At 45.6% G+C, this 16,536-nt stretch overlaps 1 protein-coding gene across 1 annotated transcript in view; it reads right to left on the reverse strand.

The window, feature by feature from the left end:
- Positions 1–16,536, reverse strand: part of diaph2 (diaphanous-related formin 2) — a 689,895-nt gene that overhangs the window by 68,874 nt on the left and 604,485 nt on the right. Inside the window, 2 exon segments of the mRNA XM_024383199.2 lie at positions 7,233–7,283; positions 8,537–8,635. Of these exon segments, the coding sequence (XP_024238967.2) occupies positions 7,233–7,283; positions 8,537–8,635 (150 nt within the window).

The raw sequence follows: 16,536 nt of genomic DNA on the forward strand, positions 1-16,536 counted from the left end.
GTTTTTATGTTGGTTAAGGGCAGTCAAGTCTGGAGAGAACCAAGGGCTATATCTGTTCCTGGTTATACATTTCTTGAATGGGGCATGCTTATTTAAGATGGTTAGGAAGGCATTTAAAAAAATAACCTGTCATTCTCTACTGACGGGATGAGATCAATATCCTTCCAGAATAGCCCGGCCAGGTCGATTAGAAAGGCCTGCTCGCTGAAGTGTTTCAGGGAGCGTTTGACAGTGATGAGTGGAGGTTGTTTGACTGCTGACCCATTACGGATGCAGGCAATGAGGCAGTGATCGCTGAGATCTTGGTTGAAAACAGCAGAGGTGTATTTAGAGGGCAAATTGGTTAGGATGATATCTATGAGGGTGCCCGTGTTTACAGCTTTGGGGTGGTACCTGGTAGGTTCATTGATAATTTGTGTGAGATTGAGGGCATCAAGCTTAGATTGTAGGATGGCTGGGGTGTTAAGCATGTTCCAGTTTAGGTCAACAATCAGCACGAGCTCTGAAGAAAGATGGGGGGCAATCAGTTCACATATGGTGTCCAGAGCACAGCTGGGGGCAGAGGGTAGTCTATAGCAGGTGGAAACAGTGAGAGACTTGTTTTTAGAGAGGTGGATTTTTAAAAGTAGAAGTTCAAATAGTTTGGGTACAGTACTGGATAGTAGGACAGAACTCTGCAGGCTATCTTTGCAGTAGTTTGCAACACTGCCCCCTTTGGCCATTCTATCTTGTCTGAAAATGTTTTAGTTAGGGATGAAGATTTCCGAATTTTTGGTGGTCTTCCTAAGCCAGGATTCAGACACGGCTAGAACATCCGGGTTGGCAGAGTGTGTTAAAGCAGTGAATAAAAAAAACTTAGGGAGGAGGCTTCTAATGTTAACATGCATGAAACCAAGGCTAATACGGTTAGAGAAGTCATCAAAAGAGATCGCCTGGGGAATAGGAGAGGAGCTAGGCACTTGCAGGGCCTGGATTCACCTCTACATCACCAGAGGAACAGAGGAGGAGTAGGATAAGGGTACGGCTAAAAGCTATGAGAATTGGTCGTCTAGAACAGAGAGTAAAAGGAGGTTTCTGGGGCGATAAAATAGCTTCAAGGTGTAATGTACAGACAAAGGTATGGTAGGATGTGAAAACAGTGGAGGTAAACCTAGGTATTGAGTGATGATGAGAGAAACATCATTGAAACCAAGTGATGTCATCACATGTGTAGGTGGTGGAACTGAAAGGTTGGATAAGGTATAATGAGCAGGGTTAGAGGCTCTACAGTGAAATAAACCAATAAACACTAACCAGAACAGCAATGGACAAGGCATATTGACATTAAGGAGAGGCATGCTTAGTCGAGTGATCATAAGGGTTCAGTGAGTAGTGAGGTTGTCTGGGGTCACGGCGATTCAGACAGCTAGCCGGGCCATCGGTAGCAAGCTAGCATAGGATGTATGTCTGTTTTTAGCCACCTCGTCCGTTTCCGTTAGTGGGGTTCCGTGTGGTAGAGGGGATTAATCCAATTGGCAAAATAGATATAGTTATAGTGACCCAAGGAAAATTGTCCGATAGACCTATTCAGATAACAGCCGATAAGACAGCTAATGATTAGCGGGCTGCAGATGGGCGTTCAGGTAACGTCGCGACGGAGGGGCCAGTTGGATAACTCCCTCGGGCAGATAACATCAGTAGTCCAGTGGCGAAGGCCCGGTGGGTCTCCGCATCGGCAGTAAAATGGGTCCGGATAGGCGATTATAGCCCAGGAGTGCCTGATGGAACTCTTCATCTGGCTAGCTCAGGAATAATTGATGTTTGCTCTGGGATCGACGTAAGCCAATAGTCACAAGGATAGCAGCTAGCTAGCTGCGAGATCCAGGTGTAAATGTCCAGAACTTGCGGTTGAAATCCAGGGATATGGAGAGAAAAATAGGTCCGGTATGTTCTGGTCTGAGTCGCGTTGTACAAAACTGCTGATAGCTTTTCGAGCTAAAGAATAGCTGATGACCACAAACCGTGGTTAGCTGAATACTAACATTAGCCAGTAAACTTGCTAGATTCTGGCTAGCTCCTGGTTAGCTACTGGCTAGCTTCTATTGTGGATTTCATATTTGAGGTAAATAATATGTATATATTTTTTTAAATTGGTGAGGCGGATTGCAGGAGAGTGTTTTGAAGTTGAGTTTTTGGAAAATAAAATATATAAAAGATAGGCGAAGAAAGATGTAAATATATATATATATACACGGGACACGTCAAGACAAGGACAAAGGACGTCTGACTGCTTTGCCATCTTAATGTTGATCTATACCGTTGTATGTTGTTGGTTATGTAGCCTATTTATATAATGCTGTATGTTTTGGCCTGAGAATAAAAAATGTTTTCTGAATTGAATTTATACTTTCTATTTAGAAGGAAAAAATACTATTTCCTGGAAATCATGTAGCCTGAGTTGACCCACACATCATGCCTACTGTATAGCATGTCTGGTTGAGGAGAATGAACAGACGTGCACCCACACAACAGAATATCTGGTTCTAAACTCTGTCAATCCAATCACTGTCTGTCAATTAGGACTGGCTTCTGTAATTGCATCAAGTAGGTTATGATGACCTCACAAGGGTTTATTACCTTCCACACAATTGGAGGAGCAGAGATGTTGGAAATGTTCTGGAAATGGTTTTAATTGGGATTGGTGCCTCCTCGTTATGCACCAGCCTCTTCGTAATGTACCTAGAGACTCTTAAGGAAGTGTGAGTGAGTACAGTTCCATCTGAACAATGGTGAAGACAAACTGCTTTTGAATGGACTCCTCTAATGTAAACCAAGAAGCTTCTCAGATACTGAGTGAAACTCTTGTATGTGACGCTCATTCTTGGGATGATAATCACACTTTGAAACTGTGAGATTACAGCATACATGACTAAGCAGGAGGCGTAGATTCTGTGGACATGAAATGATGCAAGTGCTGTTGTCTCTGAGAGGGAGGGATTTCTTTGCTGAATTCTTGCCAGTTCTGAGTTAGTTGTACGTTGTAATGTGATGAAAATAAAAACAAAACGAGGAGGAAGGGAGATGCACAGAGAAACCGCCATTGTCCTGACCTAGAAATAACACCATCACTCACCAAAAGCTGACACTCCCTTCTAGCCAAAATAGCAACAGCCTCCTCCAAAAGACAGCTTATCAGTGATTTGGAAGAAGGCAGCTTTAATCGTAAAATCACCCAATGGTGGTGGAGGAGCTTGATTCTTTATTTTCTCAGCCAGTGAAGTTCTGACTGCATCCCAAAGGGCACCATATCCCCTTGTAGTGCACCCCTTTTGACTATGGCCTGTAGGGCTCAGGTCAAAAGTAGTGCACTATATAGGGAATAGGGTGCCATTTGGGACTCCTCAAAGTGCACCTAAAGATCAGCGCTCTAACCGCTCGCAATATGATAGAAATGTAATACAAATGTTCCATACAGAATGGTGCATTCATTACAGAACCCATTTCCCACACACTCCTTGGGAGCCTTCGTATGTCAAAATGATTTTCTGACCCACCATTCCTGTCATAACCTAATGGTTTAGACCTAGTGCTGTTACCGTGACCGTATTACCGCCACACCGGTGGTCACGAGTCATGATGACAGTCAAATTCTACGTGACTGTTTAGTCACGGTAATTAGGCTTCTCTAAGCTCTGATGCTGCTGCTGGTCATTAATAGCCTACCAAACTTGCTAACTGCCTGGTACTAAGCACTCTATTGTCCCTCTAATCACTCTGACATCAATGCAAATGTGATTGAAAATCAAATCAAACACTTCATGAGAGCCCATGAGCTCATGCGGCTCAACATTTCTATAGGCTATACAATTGCATGAAAACAATAGATATTCTGCCTGTTAAAGTAACTGGGATATTATTCCACCGACAGAGGTCAGATTGAATTGATTTGAGCATTATTTTAAAGTTTTAAAGCCACTGAGATACAGTGGCTTGCAAAAGTATTCACCCCTTTGGCATTTTTCCTATTTTGTTGACAACCTGGAACTAAAATAGATTTTTATTTGGATTTTGTGTAATGGACATGAACAAAAGAGTCAAAATTGGTGAAGTGAAATGAAAAATGAAAAAGTGGTGCATGCATATGTATTCACCCCCATTTGCATGCATATTGTATTCACCCCCATTTGCATGCATATTGTATTCACCACCATTTTTTATGGCCAAAAATGTAGCTTTTTGGCCATCAAGGAAAACGCTACGTCTGGCGCAGAAAAAAGACATTGCTTAAGAAAAAAATAAGCAAACGCGTTTGCTTTCGCCAAAAGGCATGTGGGAGACTCCCCAAACATATGGAAGGTACTCTGGTCAGATGAGGCTAAAATTGAGCTTTTTGGCCATCAAGGAAAATGCTATGTCTGGCGCAAACCCAGCACCTCTCATCACCCTGAGAATACACCATCATTGTGGTGGCAGCATCATGCTGTGGTGATGTTTTTCATCGGCAAGGACTGTGAAATTGGTCAGAATTGAAGGAATGATGGATGGCGCTAAATACACAGAAATTCTTGAGGGAAACCTGTTTCAGTCTTCCAGAAATTTGAGACTGGGATGAAGGTTCACCTTCAAGCAGGACAATGACCCTAAGCATACTGCTAAAGCAACACTCGAGTGGTTTAAGAGGAAACATTTAAATGTCTTGGAAAGGCCTAGTCAAAGCCCAGACCATAATCTAATTGAGAATATGTGGTGTGCCTTAAAGATTTCTGTACAGCAGCAGAACCCATCCAACTTGAAGGAGCTAGAGCAGTTTTGCCTTGAAGAATGGGCAAAAATCCCAGTGGCTACATGCACCAAGCTTATAGAGACATACCCCAAGAGACTTGCAGCTGTAACCGCTCTTGCTGCGGGTGATTCTCTGATCCACCTCTACGCAGACGACACCATTCTGTATACATCTGGCCCTTCTTTGGACACTGTGTTATCAACCTCCAAACAAGCTTCAATGCCACGCAACACTCCTTCCGTGGCCTCCAACTGCTAGTAAAACTAAATGCTTGCTCTTCAACCGATCGCTGCCCACACCCGCCCGCCCGACTAGCATCACTACTCTGGACTGTTCTGACTTAGAATATGTGGACAAATACCTAGGTGTTTGGTTAGACTGTAAACTCTCCTTCCAGACTCATCTCCAATCCAAAATTAAATCTAGAATAGGCTTCCTATTTTGCAACAAAGCCTCCTTCCCTCATGCTGCCAAACATACCCTCGTAAAACTGACTATCCTACCGATCCTCGACTTCGGCAATGTCATTTACAAAATAGCCTCCAACACTCTACTCAGCAAATTGGATGTAGTCTATCACAGTGCCATCCGTTTTGTCACTAAAGCCCCATATACTACCCACCACTGCGACCTGTATGCTCTCATTGGCTGGCTCTCGCTTCATACTCATCGCCAAACCATTGGCTCCAGGTCATCTATAAGTCTTTGCTAGGTAAAGCCCGCGCCTTATCTCAGCTCACTGGTCACCATAGCAACACCCACCCGTAGCATGCGCTCAATCAGGTATATTTCACTGGTCATCCCCAAAGCCAACACCTCTTTGGCCGCCTTTCCTTCCAGTTCTCTGCTGCCAATGACTGGAATGAATTGCAAAAGTCACTGAAGCTGGAGACATATCTCCCTCACTAACTATAAGCATCAGCTGTCAGAGCAGCTTACCGATCACCGCACCTGTACACAGCCCATCTGTAAATAGCCCACCCAACTACCAGATAATAGCCCACCAACTACCAGATAATAGCCCACCAACTACCAGATAATAGCCCACCAACTACCAGATAATAGCCCACCCAACCTCCCATATGTTTTTTTTTTTTTGTTGCACCCCAGTATCTCTACTTACATAAATATATTCATACATTAGTATGTATGGGGCGGCAGGGTAGCCTAGTGGTTAGAGTGTTGGACTAGTAACCGGAAGGTTGCAAGTTCAAACCCCCCGAGCTGACAAGGTACAAATCCGTCGTTCTGCCCCTGAACAGGCAGTTAACCCACTGTTCCTAGGCCGTCATTGAAAATAAGAATTTGTTCTTAACTGACTTGCCTAGTTAAATAAAGGTAAAATAAAATAAATACATTAGTATATAAATGGTGAGTCAAACCATTAATCAACCATTACCAAATGCCTTATAAATAATCTGATGAGTTAAAAATTACTCCTTTATAGCTGATTAATAAGTACATGAGTAGTACATTATTCATAATTATAATTTACTTTTTATTGCATTTGACTGAGTGTATTAGATATCCTAAAAACTAAACAAACTTGTGATAGTTCCACATTTCATTGTCACTCCATTCACACACGTCAAAGCAAAGACAGACAGTCAACAGTGAAAAATGCACTCCACATAGATACAGCAGATTAGATTAGAGTGGTGGTTGAAAAAAAAAAATCAAACCATTGCGCCACAGACAGTGTTTCAAAGTAGGCCAGGGGAGTAGTTTTTGGGTGTTTGCGCTTTGTGCAACGGTTGACATTTCCCAGAATGCCCTAGCTGGAAAAGGAAGAGTGAGGGAAGGAACACAACAAACAAAGCCGTGCGTGGCGACACGTGACGAAAAGCAATTATGGCCCTCGTGTTGGTGACAAAGCCTTTCCTATAAAGTGCCATGAGACAGGATGTGATGTCATGCTGTATCAGCGTAGGCCTACAGGAATGGGGAACAAGCTCTACAATACAAGAGTTGGTGTACTACTCAGAAACCAGACTGAGATTTGAGTCACTGAGTTATTAAAGCAGGAGGGAAGCTCAAGAGTACTACTCTCAAGTCTGAGGAGCGACCAAAATTCAACCCCATTCCCTATATAGTGCACTACTTTTGGCCAGATCCCAATATTCATTCCTGTTTTTGAGATAAACAATCTGTCTGCAACCTAATCTAATCATTCAAATCAATCTAATAAATCTGTGACCACATTAAGTTTATTTTATTTTTTACTTTGAGTTGCTATCACCACTGGTTGAAACAAGATAACACTATGTATCCTAATTGACAGGAGTCAGAGAAGTAATCAGACAGTTCAAGCTCAGTGTAGGAGTCTGTCAGAGAGTACATCAGCTCTGGTTCAGTTGGTGGGGGAAGATGCCAGATGAGAATTACACAGCCAGGAGTGGAGGCGGTGCTGTACAGTGCAGTACGGGGCAGGGAAAGGGTTAAACTACAGACACAGCTTTGGTTGGGTTACCATGGTTAGCACCCGGCCACCGAGAGACAGGACTGCATGGACTTTGATCACCTGCAACATGACCAAGTAAACAGAAGAAAAAGAAAGGGAGGAGAAAGAGAGGGGGGAAGAGAAAAAGAGAACGATGTCAGACATGAGTCTTTTCAGGAGTTTGGCACCAATTATCCACTCTGAAAAGTCTGGTTGTTGGCACAACACCTCAGCACACACTCACACTGTACAAACATGCTCACTCACACAGAGAGAGAGAAGGCACTTGAGAAGGAAAATACATTGTGTTGGTTTGGGCTGTTGGCAATCATGTCAGTCTTGATGGACCATGTTAGAGTAGAAGAGATACTGTAGACGGAGGGAAGATGAAACGCGTACGTACGTGCGTGGGTGCGAGCATGTATGTTCTCCTCTACATGGATAGCTGTCTGTCAGTGAGTGCAGACCAAGCTAGGAGAACGATTCAGGAGTGTGTGTTGTGAGTTGTGACACCCTGTTTCATTAACCAGGTCTTATTGGACAAACCTTGACATGGACCCTGGTAGGGAGACGTGATTGGCCAAGGTAAGAGGGAGGCGAGACAATGTGGGAAATTAACAGGTCTGGCAACATATCTCTGACATTTGACATAGTGACAGTTAATTTAGGACGATTCGTTCTGCCATGGTGTACAAATGCTGGTATGTTTGTCGTTGAGGTTGTTAATATGGGATGAAGAAGCTGTTGCTGGACTGGGCCTAAACCTCTGTGTATACTCACTCCATCTGATCATGCTAAACTACGCTAACCCTCATGAGGCCCAATGAACAGATTAGCATCAGGAATATCACAGTACTCGTCCACCACAGAGAGAGCAGCACCTGTGGCTCCTCTAGACAGACAGGGCTCTGTCTCTCCACCTGCATATCAATGTAACCTCTACCAGGTGGCACCTTACCATCCCCCTGGGCACAGGCCATTCATCATGGCAGGATGGAATATGTTAACATTAGGATTATGCTAAATCCCCTCCACCGCTGGAGCCTGTAGCCCATAGACCCTGCTCACATCCCATTTCTATTGTAATCAGAGCCTTATGAATGACAATGTGACAATGAATGTGTAATGAAGTGCACCGGGGACAGTACAAGTGTGGGTGTGTGTGTAGTGACACACACACACACACATACAGAAGAACATGAGCGTACACACACACAGACATGTGTACGCCCTCGGCATATCCCGGACTTGGTCTGGCAACACTCCTTTCATATTAAGAACTATGGTAGACACTAAGGGAGGAGGTTACTTCAACAGAGGTGTGGGGACCTTACCGTTGCGCGGGGTTCGTTTTCGGCGGTCGCGGAAGGCGGCTCCGGACTGCAGGGCTTCCATTAGACTGTCCATCACACCTGTTTCATTTTCTCCTCCCTCTGTAGGACAGGACAGACAGGGAATATAGTTAGAGGATATGCACACTCACTGAAAAATATACACACACAAGCACATACATACAGTACCAGTCAAAAGATTGGACATAACCACTCATTCAAGGGTTTTTCTTTATTTTTACTATTTTCTACATTGTAGAATAATAGTGAAGACATTCAAACTATGAAATAACACATATGGAATCATGTAGGAACCAAAAAAGGGATAAACAAATCAAAATATATTTAATATTTTAGATTCTTAGTAGCAATGATGACAGCTTTGCACACTCTTGGCATTTTCGCAACCAGCTTCATGAGGTTGTCACCTGGAATGCAATTCAATTAACAGGTGTGCCCTGTAAAAAGTACATTTTTCTTCAAGTGCAGTCGCAAAACCCATCAAGCGCAAAAATGAAACTGTCTCTCATGAGGAACGCCACAGGAAAGGAAGACCCAGAGATACCTCTGCTGCAGAGGATAAGTTCATTAGAATTAATTGCACCTCAGATTGCAGCCCAAATAAATGCTTCACAGAGTTCAAGTAACAGACACATCTCAACATTAACTGTTTAGAGGAGACTGTGTGGATCAGGACTTTATGGTCGAATTGCTGCAAAGAAACCACTACTGAAGGACACCAATAAGAAGAAGAGACTCGATTGGGGAAGGAAACACAAGCAATGGACATTAGACAGGTGGAAATCTGTCCTTTAGTCTGATGAGTCCAAATTTGAAAATTTTGGTTAGATCAGGGTGTGACTAGGGTGGGTACTCTAGGTTTTTGTATGTATAGGGTTTTTTGTATGTCTATGTTGGCCTGATATGGTTCCCAATCAGAGACAGCTGTTTATCGTTGTCTCTGATTGGGGATCATATTTAGGCAGCCCCTTTTCCCACTTTCTGTTGTGGGATCTTGTCTATGTTTAGTTGCCTGTCAGCACAAGTTTGTTTTGCTTCACGTTTCGTTTGGTTGTTTGTTGTTTTTGTTTGTTCATTAAAAAGAGAATGTACGCATACCACACTGCGCCTTGGTCCGATCCTTTTGACGAACGTGACATCTGCGTTTATTTTCAGCAAACTTAACATGTGTAAATATTTCTATGAACATAACAAGATTCAACAACTGAGACATAAACTGAACAAGTTCCACAGACATGTGACTAACAGTGATGGAATGTGTCCATGAACAAAGGGGGGGGGGTGCATCTCCTCCTCATGGACTGCACCAGATGTGCCAGTTCTTGAGGTGAGATGTTACCCCACTCTTTCACCAAGGCACCTGCAAGTTCCCTGACATGTCTGGGGGGAATGGCCCTAGCCCTCACCCTCTGATCAAACAGGTCCCAGACGTGCTCAATGGGATTGAAATCCGGGCTCTTCGCTGGCCATGGCAGAACACTGACATTCCTGTCTTGCAGGGAATCACGCACAGAACGAGCAGTATGGCTGGTGGCATACCACAAGGGAGGAGGATGTCTTCCCTGTAACGCACAGCGTTGAGATTGCCTGCAATGACAACAAGCTCAGTCCGATGATCCTGCGACACACTGCACCAGACCATGACGGACCCTCCACCTCCAAATTGATCCCGCTCCAGAGTACAGGCCTCGGTGTAACGCTCATTCCCTCTACGATAAACGTGAATCTGACTATCACCCCTGGTGAGACAAAACCGCGACTCGTGGTCCAGTGACGGTGGCTTTGTGCCCATAGGCGACGTTGTTGCCTGTGATGTCTATTGAGGACCTCTCTCAGCATATTGCAGACAGTCTGAGCACTGATGGAGGGATTGTGCGTTCCTGGTGTAACTCAGGCATTTGTTGTTGCCATCCTGTACCTGTCCCGCAGGTGTGATGTTCGGATGTACCGATCCTGTGCAGGTGTTGTTACACGATGTCTGCCACTGCGAGGACGATCAGCTGTTCATCCTGTCTCCCTGTAGCGCTGTCTTAGGCGTTTCACAGTACGGACATTTCAATTTATTGCCCAGGCCACATCTGCAGTCCTCATGCCTCCTTGCAGCATGCCTAAGGCACGTTCACACAGATGAGCAGGGACCCTGGGAATCTTTCTTTTGGTATTTTTCAGAGTCAGTAGAAAGGCCTCTTTAGTGTCATAAGTTTTCATAACTGTGACCTTAATTGCCTACCGTCTGAAAGCTGTTAGAGTCTTAACGACTGTTCCACAGGTGTATGTTCATTAATTGTTTATGGTTCATTGAACAAGCATGGGAAACAGTGTTGAAACCCTTTACAATGAAGATCTGTGAAGTTATTTGGATTTTTATTAATTATCTTTGAAAGACAGGGTCCTGAAAAAGGGACGTTTCTTTTTTGCTGAGTTTATATACACATACATACAGTGCATTTGGAAAGTATTCAGACCCCTTGACTTTTTCTACATTTTGTTACGTTACAGCCTTTTTCCCTCATCAATCTACACACAATACCCCATAATGATTTTATGGTTTAAAAAATGATATTTGGTTGTTGGTTTACATGTTGTGACAGATGATACTTTGATCTATCAAATTGTGTTAATATTAAGACAAATAGTTATGGGAAAAAAGTTGAGAATGTTCCGTCTTGTGTCCCGACTCCACGAGATCTAAAACAGCAAAAATGTATTTCAGCCTAATAGCAAAATGTGTAAAATAGTATGAGATTAGCTATAATACTGCAATTTTTTCTGATATAGTGAGTGTGTGTTTGCATGTGTCCGTGCATGTACTTGTATGTTTGTATGGATGCGTTCACGTGCGCTTACACGCTTTCATATGTTGTAGAAATAATTCAATGTCAGAGGCCCAGGGCAGTAAATGTCTCAGAGGGAGTTTTAGGACCCTGCGCCTTGACCCGCTCCACTAGTCCTCTCAACAGCCCCAGACACACCAGAGCTATACACACAGGCCCACTTCATTGTCTGCTACCCCCTCCTCAATCCTCCCCTCTTCCTTCCCCTATGGTGACACTTAACTTGTGTGTCTCCTCCCCCTTCATCTTCTCCCAGGACTAGAGGACAATAAGTCACACACATAAGTACTCATGCAAGCGCGCGCGCACGCACACACACACGCACACACACAGCCAGGTACCTTGATGGGGAGAGGGAAGCGAATTATGATGTGTGAAGTTAACAAATCCGGCAGAGAGCCAGGGCCCTTGTTATCCCCCTAATTAAAACATGTAATAGTGCACCCTAGTAAATACATTACAGAGACAGAGGGAGGGAGGGAGGGAGAGAGAGAGAGAGAGGGAGGGAGGTAGAGAGAGGAAGGGAGGGAGGGAGGTAGAGAGAGAGAGCGAGAGGGAGGGAGGTAGAGAGAGGGAGGGAGGTAGAGGGAGGGAGGTAGAGAGAGAGAGAGAGAGGGAGAGAGGGAGAGAGAGGAGAGAGGGAGAGAGGGAGGGAGAGAGAGAGAGAGAGGAGGGAGAGAGAGAGAGGGAGGTAGAGAGAGAGAGAGAGAGAGAGAGAGAGAGAGAGAGAGAGAGGGAGAGAGACAGACAGAGAGACAGAAGCCTGGGCTGCAGGGTGTACTGTAACATTGGCAAGAGCTCCAGGGCCCAGGTGACACCTGATAACCAGGGATGAGGGAATGGAGGTAGGGATGACAGGTACGCTAGCTCTCAATGGGAGGTAGGGAGGACAGGTACGCTAGCTCTCAATGGGAGGTAGGGAGGACAGGTACGCTAGCTCTCAATGGGAGGTAGGGAGGACAGGTACGCTAGCTCTCAATGGGAGGTAGGGAGGACAGGTACGCTAGCTCTCAATGGGAGGTAGGGAGGACAGGTACGCTAGCTCTCAATGGGAGGTAGGGAGGACAGGTACACTAGCTGTCAATGGGAGGTAGGGAGGACAGGTACACTAGCTGTCAATGGGTGGTAGGGAGGACAGGTACGCTAGCTCTCAATGGGAGGTAGGGAGGACAGGTACGCTAGCTGTCAATGGGAGGTAGGGAGGACAGGTACGCTAGCTCTCAATGGGAGGTAGGGAGGACAGGTACGCTAGCTCTCAATGGGATGTAGGGAGGACAGGTACGCTAGCTCTCAATGGGAGGTAGGGAGGACAGGTACGCTAGCTCTCAATGGGAGGTAGGGAGGACAGGTACGCTAGCTCTCAATGGGAGGTAGGGAGGACAGGTACGCTAGCTGTCAATGGGAGGTAGGGAGGACAGGTACGCTAGCTCTCAATGGGAGGTAGGGAGGACAGGTACGCTAGCTCTCAATGGGAGGTAGGGAGGACAGGTACGCTAGCTCTCAATGGGAGGTAGGGAGGACAGGTACGCTAGCTCTCAATGGGAGGTAGGGAGGACAGGTACGCTAGCTCTCAATGGGAGGTAGGGAGGACAGGTACGCTAGCTCTCAATGGGAGGTAGGGAGGACAGGTACACTAGCTCTCAATGGGAGGTAGGGAGGACAGGTACACTAGCTGTCAATGGGTGGTAGGGAGGACAGGTACGCTAGCTCTCAATGGGAGGTAGGGAGGACAGGTGCATGTAGTGCCATGTCAGCTGCCTCAGGTTTTTAAGAAGGTGCCCGTGGTGTGGAGTGTAAAAGCCCAGCCATGTTCCACTCTCCCCCTTCCTTGATAAGATCATTAGAGAACCCCAGGGCTGTCTCATGAGGTGCATGACACGGTGTTACATTGCTGGAGAGAGTTTTGTCCCATCTTAACCCATTTTGGAAAGCAATTTCCTTCGAGCGGTGTATCTCTTCCTCTCAAGACAGATCCTCCTGCATAAAGGTTAGCTTTTCTGTATTTCCCCAGCGCACAATCGACGAGACTTGCTAATTGAGAAAAGGCAGAATATATTTGCTGTGGGTTTTTATAGCTCAAAATGAGACAGGTGGAGCTGGAACAAGAACAGGGCAAAAAACAGTAGTCTTCTAAGTGGGCGATGTGTCAGAGGAAGAGAAAAGTTTGCTGTGGGGATTTAGACGTAAGGGATTCTCAAATAATCTAAAATGCACAAGTTTTTAATTTACATTTTGGTTTAAACATTTTATTTAATGTATGGAGGGGAAGCGTTCAGAGAACAGTTTGAGAAGTTAAGAGATTCTCAGAAGCCAGGGCCTCGTCTCTGAGCTTCCTTCATCATAGCCGAGGTCTTGCCGGTCCAATAGGACATTGTTAATGGAGCGCCAGCAGGTCACTGGGGAGCATGTTTCCCATTTTAGTCATTTTGCTTCTTTGTGTCTGCGATCCTCCCTCTTGAACCCAGTCTACTCAGCCCAGCTCCCAAGCCTTGGTCATTATGGATGATGAATTGGGCTACAGTTAAGCAAAAACTAGGACAAATTGATCAAAGTTGTCATGTGCCCCCTGTGATGTCTAAGATTCTGAGAAGAGGGAAACTGAAGTAAGAGCTGTCCAAAAGTTTTCCAGGAGCCAAGGTGCAGTAGATAAATGTTTACCTGCCCGGACTTAACGTGTTGCATTCGTGTCGAACTCACAAGACGTCCTGGTTGGCCTAGATATGGAAAAACATTCAAGTGGGAGCCAGTGCTGTTCTCGGAGTCATAGCTGCTAGATACAGATCGGCCATTTCGTTTCTACAGAGAGAAGCAGCTGAAACGCATGTCCCGCTTTAAACCAATAAGCAAGACTAAAAAAGGTATAGACTAGCCAATTTGAAGATAAGCGCTAGCTACTTGGGCTTTGTTTTGTTTAGTTCTATTCCGAGCCGGTCTAATTAAGCTTAATTTAATCTAGGCTGCCTTTAAACACAGCACACAGAAAGAGAGAACAGACACTTTGGTTTTCAAAGTAGCCCCTGGGAAGGCCTCAGGAAGAGGGAATGAGACCAGCAAGTCAAGAGAAGAAATTAGCGCAAATTAAGAGTTTGTTTGTGGCGAATTTACATAAGATGAGTTTCTATTCTTGGCTCTCTTTTCTTCTTTTGGTTGTGTTTATTTCTCACTGGGAGGTTGTGTTGCTCAGAGAACGACAAAAAAGAAAATACTGTCTTTTCTCTGGTAATGAGAATATGTGGCATTTCCTCAAATTAATTATGTCGCCGTGTCAACTTGTTCTGTTGATAACTTCAATTTTCCGACTGTCATTTCTCTTTGAACGTTAGGACGGGAAAAACAAAAGATTGATCACAGCTCACTGAAAGTGCTGCCAAAAGCAACTGTCATCTCTAGATTCCAGCCAGCGCAAACATTTCTTCTCTGCCATGATGCCCAGAAGTGAAATAAGAAGCCCCGGCCCTTCTTGCCGTAAACATTACCCACAAGCCAGTTCAGCCATGTATGCAAACGACGGATGGCGTAGTCCGGCGCGCTACAATAAGTCACCCTAATGATCCCAGTTTAAAATAATGTCTGTTCTGGACCACAATGATGAAGAGAGGGTCTACTGACTCATTAGTATGGGGCTAAAGATAGATGACCCAGATATAGGGCCAAATACTGCTTCATCTTCATCTGAATCGTTCTGTTTGAGACATGTGCTGTCCTGTACTGTGCTGTTTAGAGACACAGACAGTGGCCTATCCCAGAACTCTGGTGCTCTCTCCTCTAGCATCCTCTCTCCTCTCCCCTTCCCTCTCCTCTACCAATGCCGCTCCTCTCCCCTTCCCTCTCCTCTTCCCCCTCTTCTACCATCTCCTCTCCCCTCTCCCATCCTCTTCCCTTCCCTCTCCTCTTCCATTCCCTCTCCCTGCTCTTCTACCATCTCCTTGCCCCTTCCCTCGCCTCTACCATCTCCTCTCCCCTCTCTCCTACCATCTCCTCTCCCCTCTCTCCTTCCCTCTCTTCTACCATCTCCTTGCCCCTTCCCTCGCCTCTACCATCTCCTCTCCCCTCTCTCCTTCCCTCGCCTCTACCATCCTCTCCCCTCTCTCCTTCCCTCTCTTCTACCATCTCCTCTCCCCTTCCATCTCCTCTCCCTCTCTATCATCTTTCATCTCTCTTCTCTTCCCTCATCTCCTCTTCTCTTCGCTCTCTTCTACCATCTCCTCTTCTCTTCCCTCAACTATCTTCTCTCCTCTTCCCTCTCGTCTACCATCTCCTCTCCTCTATCATCTCCTCTCCCCTTCCCTCTCGTCTATCATCTCTCCTCTCCCCTCTTGTCTACCATCTACTCTCCTCTTCCCTCTCCTCTTTCCGCTACTGTGGTAACATAGCAGTGCCATGTACGTACTAAGCCGTTTGGCGGTTGGAAGGTTTTCCAAAGGCAGGTCCCGGTGTCATCGACGGAACAATGATAGAGCAGCCCAGTATTGACCGGCTCCACACTAAATCTTGGTAAAGAGCACTTAGCTCCCCTGCGTTAGCCACAGAAAGAAGATCTTTCAATGGCCATCAGTGGAGGCTTTCATCCCTGCCTGTATTAGCCACTGAAGCGACTCAGTCTGTGTCCCAAATGGCACCCTATTCCCGATATAATGCACTACTTTTGACAAGGGCCTAAAGAGATATAGGCAATAGCGTGCCATTTGGGACATAGCCTCTGTTCTTTGGTGATTTCCCCCCGCCCAAAGCCATTCAGCTGGAGACAGAGGAGGGCCAGGAGACGTGACAGGCCCCAGGTCTAATGCTGATGCATTGTGTATTCTATGTCCAGGGGAGTGTCTCCCATAGCAGTGATGTAAGGTGGTTGTTAAAACGCTGCCTGTGTAGAGAGAGAGGGTGTTCTAGTGCCTCCACAGTGGAAAATGAAATTCAAACAACTGTGTGTGTGTCTGGGTTAGGATAGTGTGTCTTTGTGCCTATGTTGGGTGTGTGTGCCTGCGTGGTGTGCATGTGTAAATATGTGTGTGGTGTGGTGTGTGTGTGGCGTGGTGTGTGCGTGTGTGTGTGCGCTCCAGCACAGAATGGTGTCAGCCATGCAGTGTGACCTATGGCCGTTCCTGCTCTCGGACAATTTAGCTAGAGGAGAAACTAGACAGCCGGCTAGAC

The sequence above is a fragment of the Oncorhynchus tshawytscha genome, linkage group LG21, assembly GCF_018296145.1.
Source record: "Oncorhynchus tshawytscha isolate Ot180627B linkage group LG21, Otsh_v2.0, whole genome shotgun sequence".
Taxonomy (NCBI): Eukaryota; Metazoa; Chordata; class Actinopteri; order Salmoniformes; family Salmonidae; genus Oncorhynchus; species Oncorhynchus tshawytscha.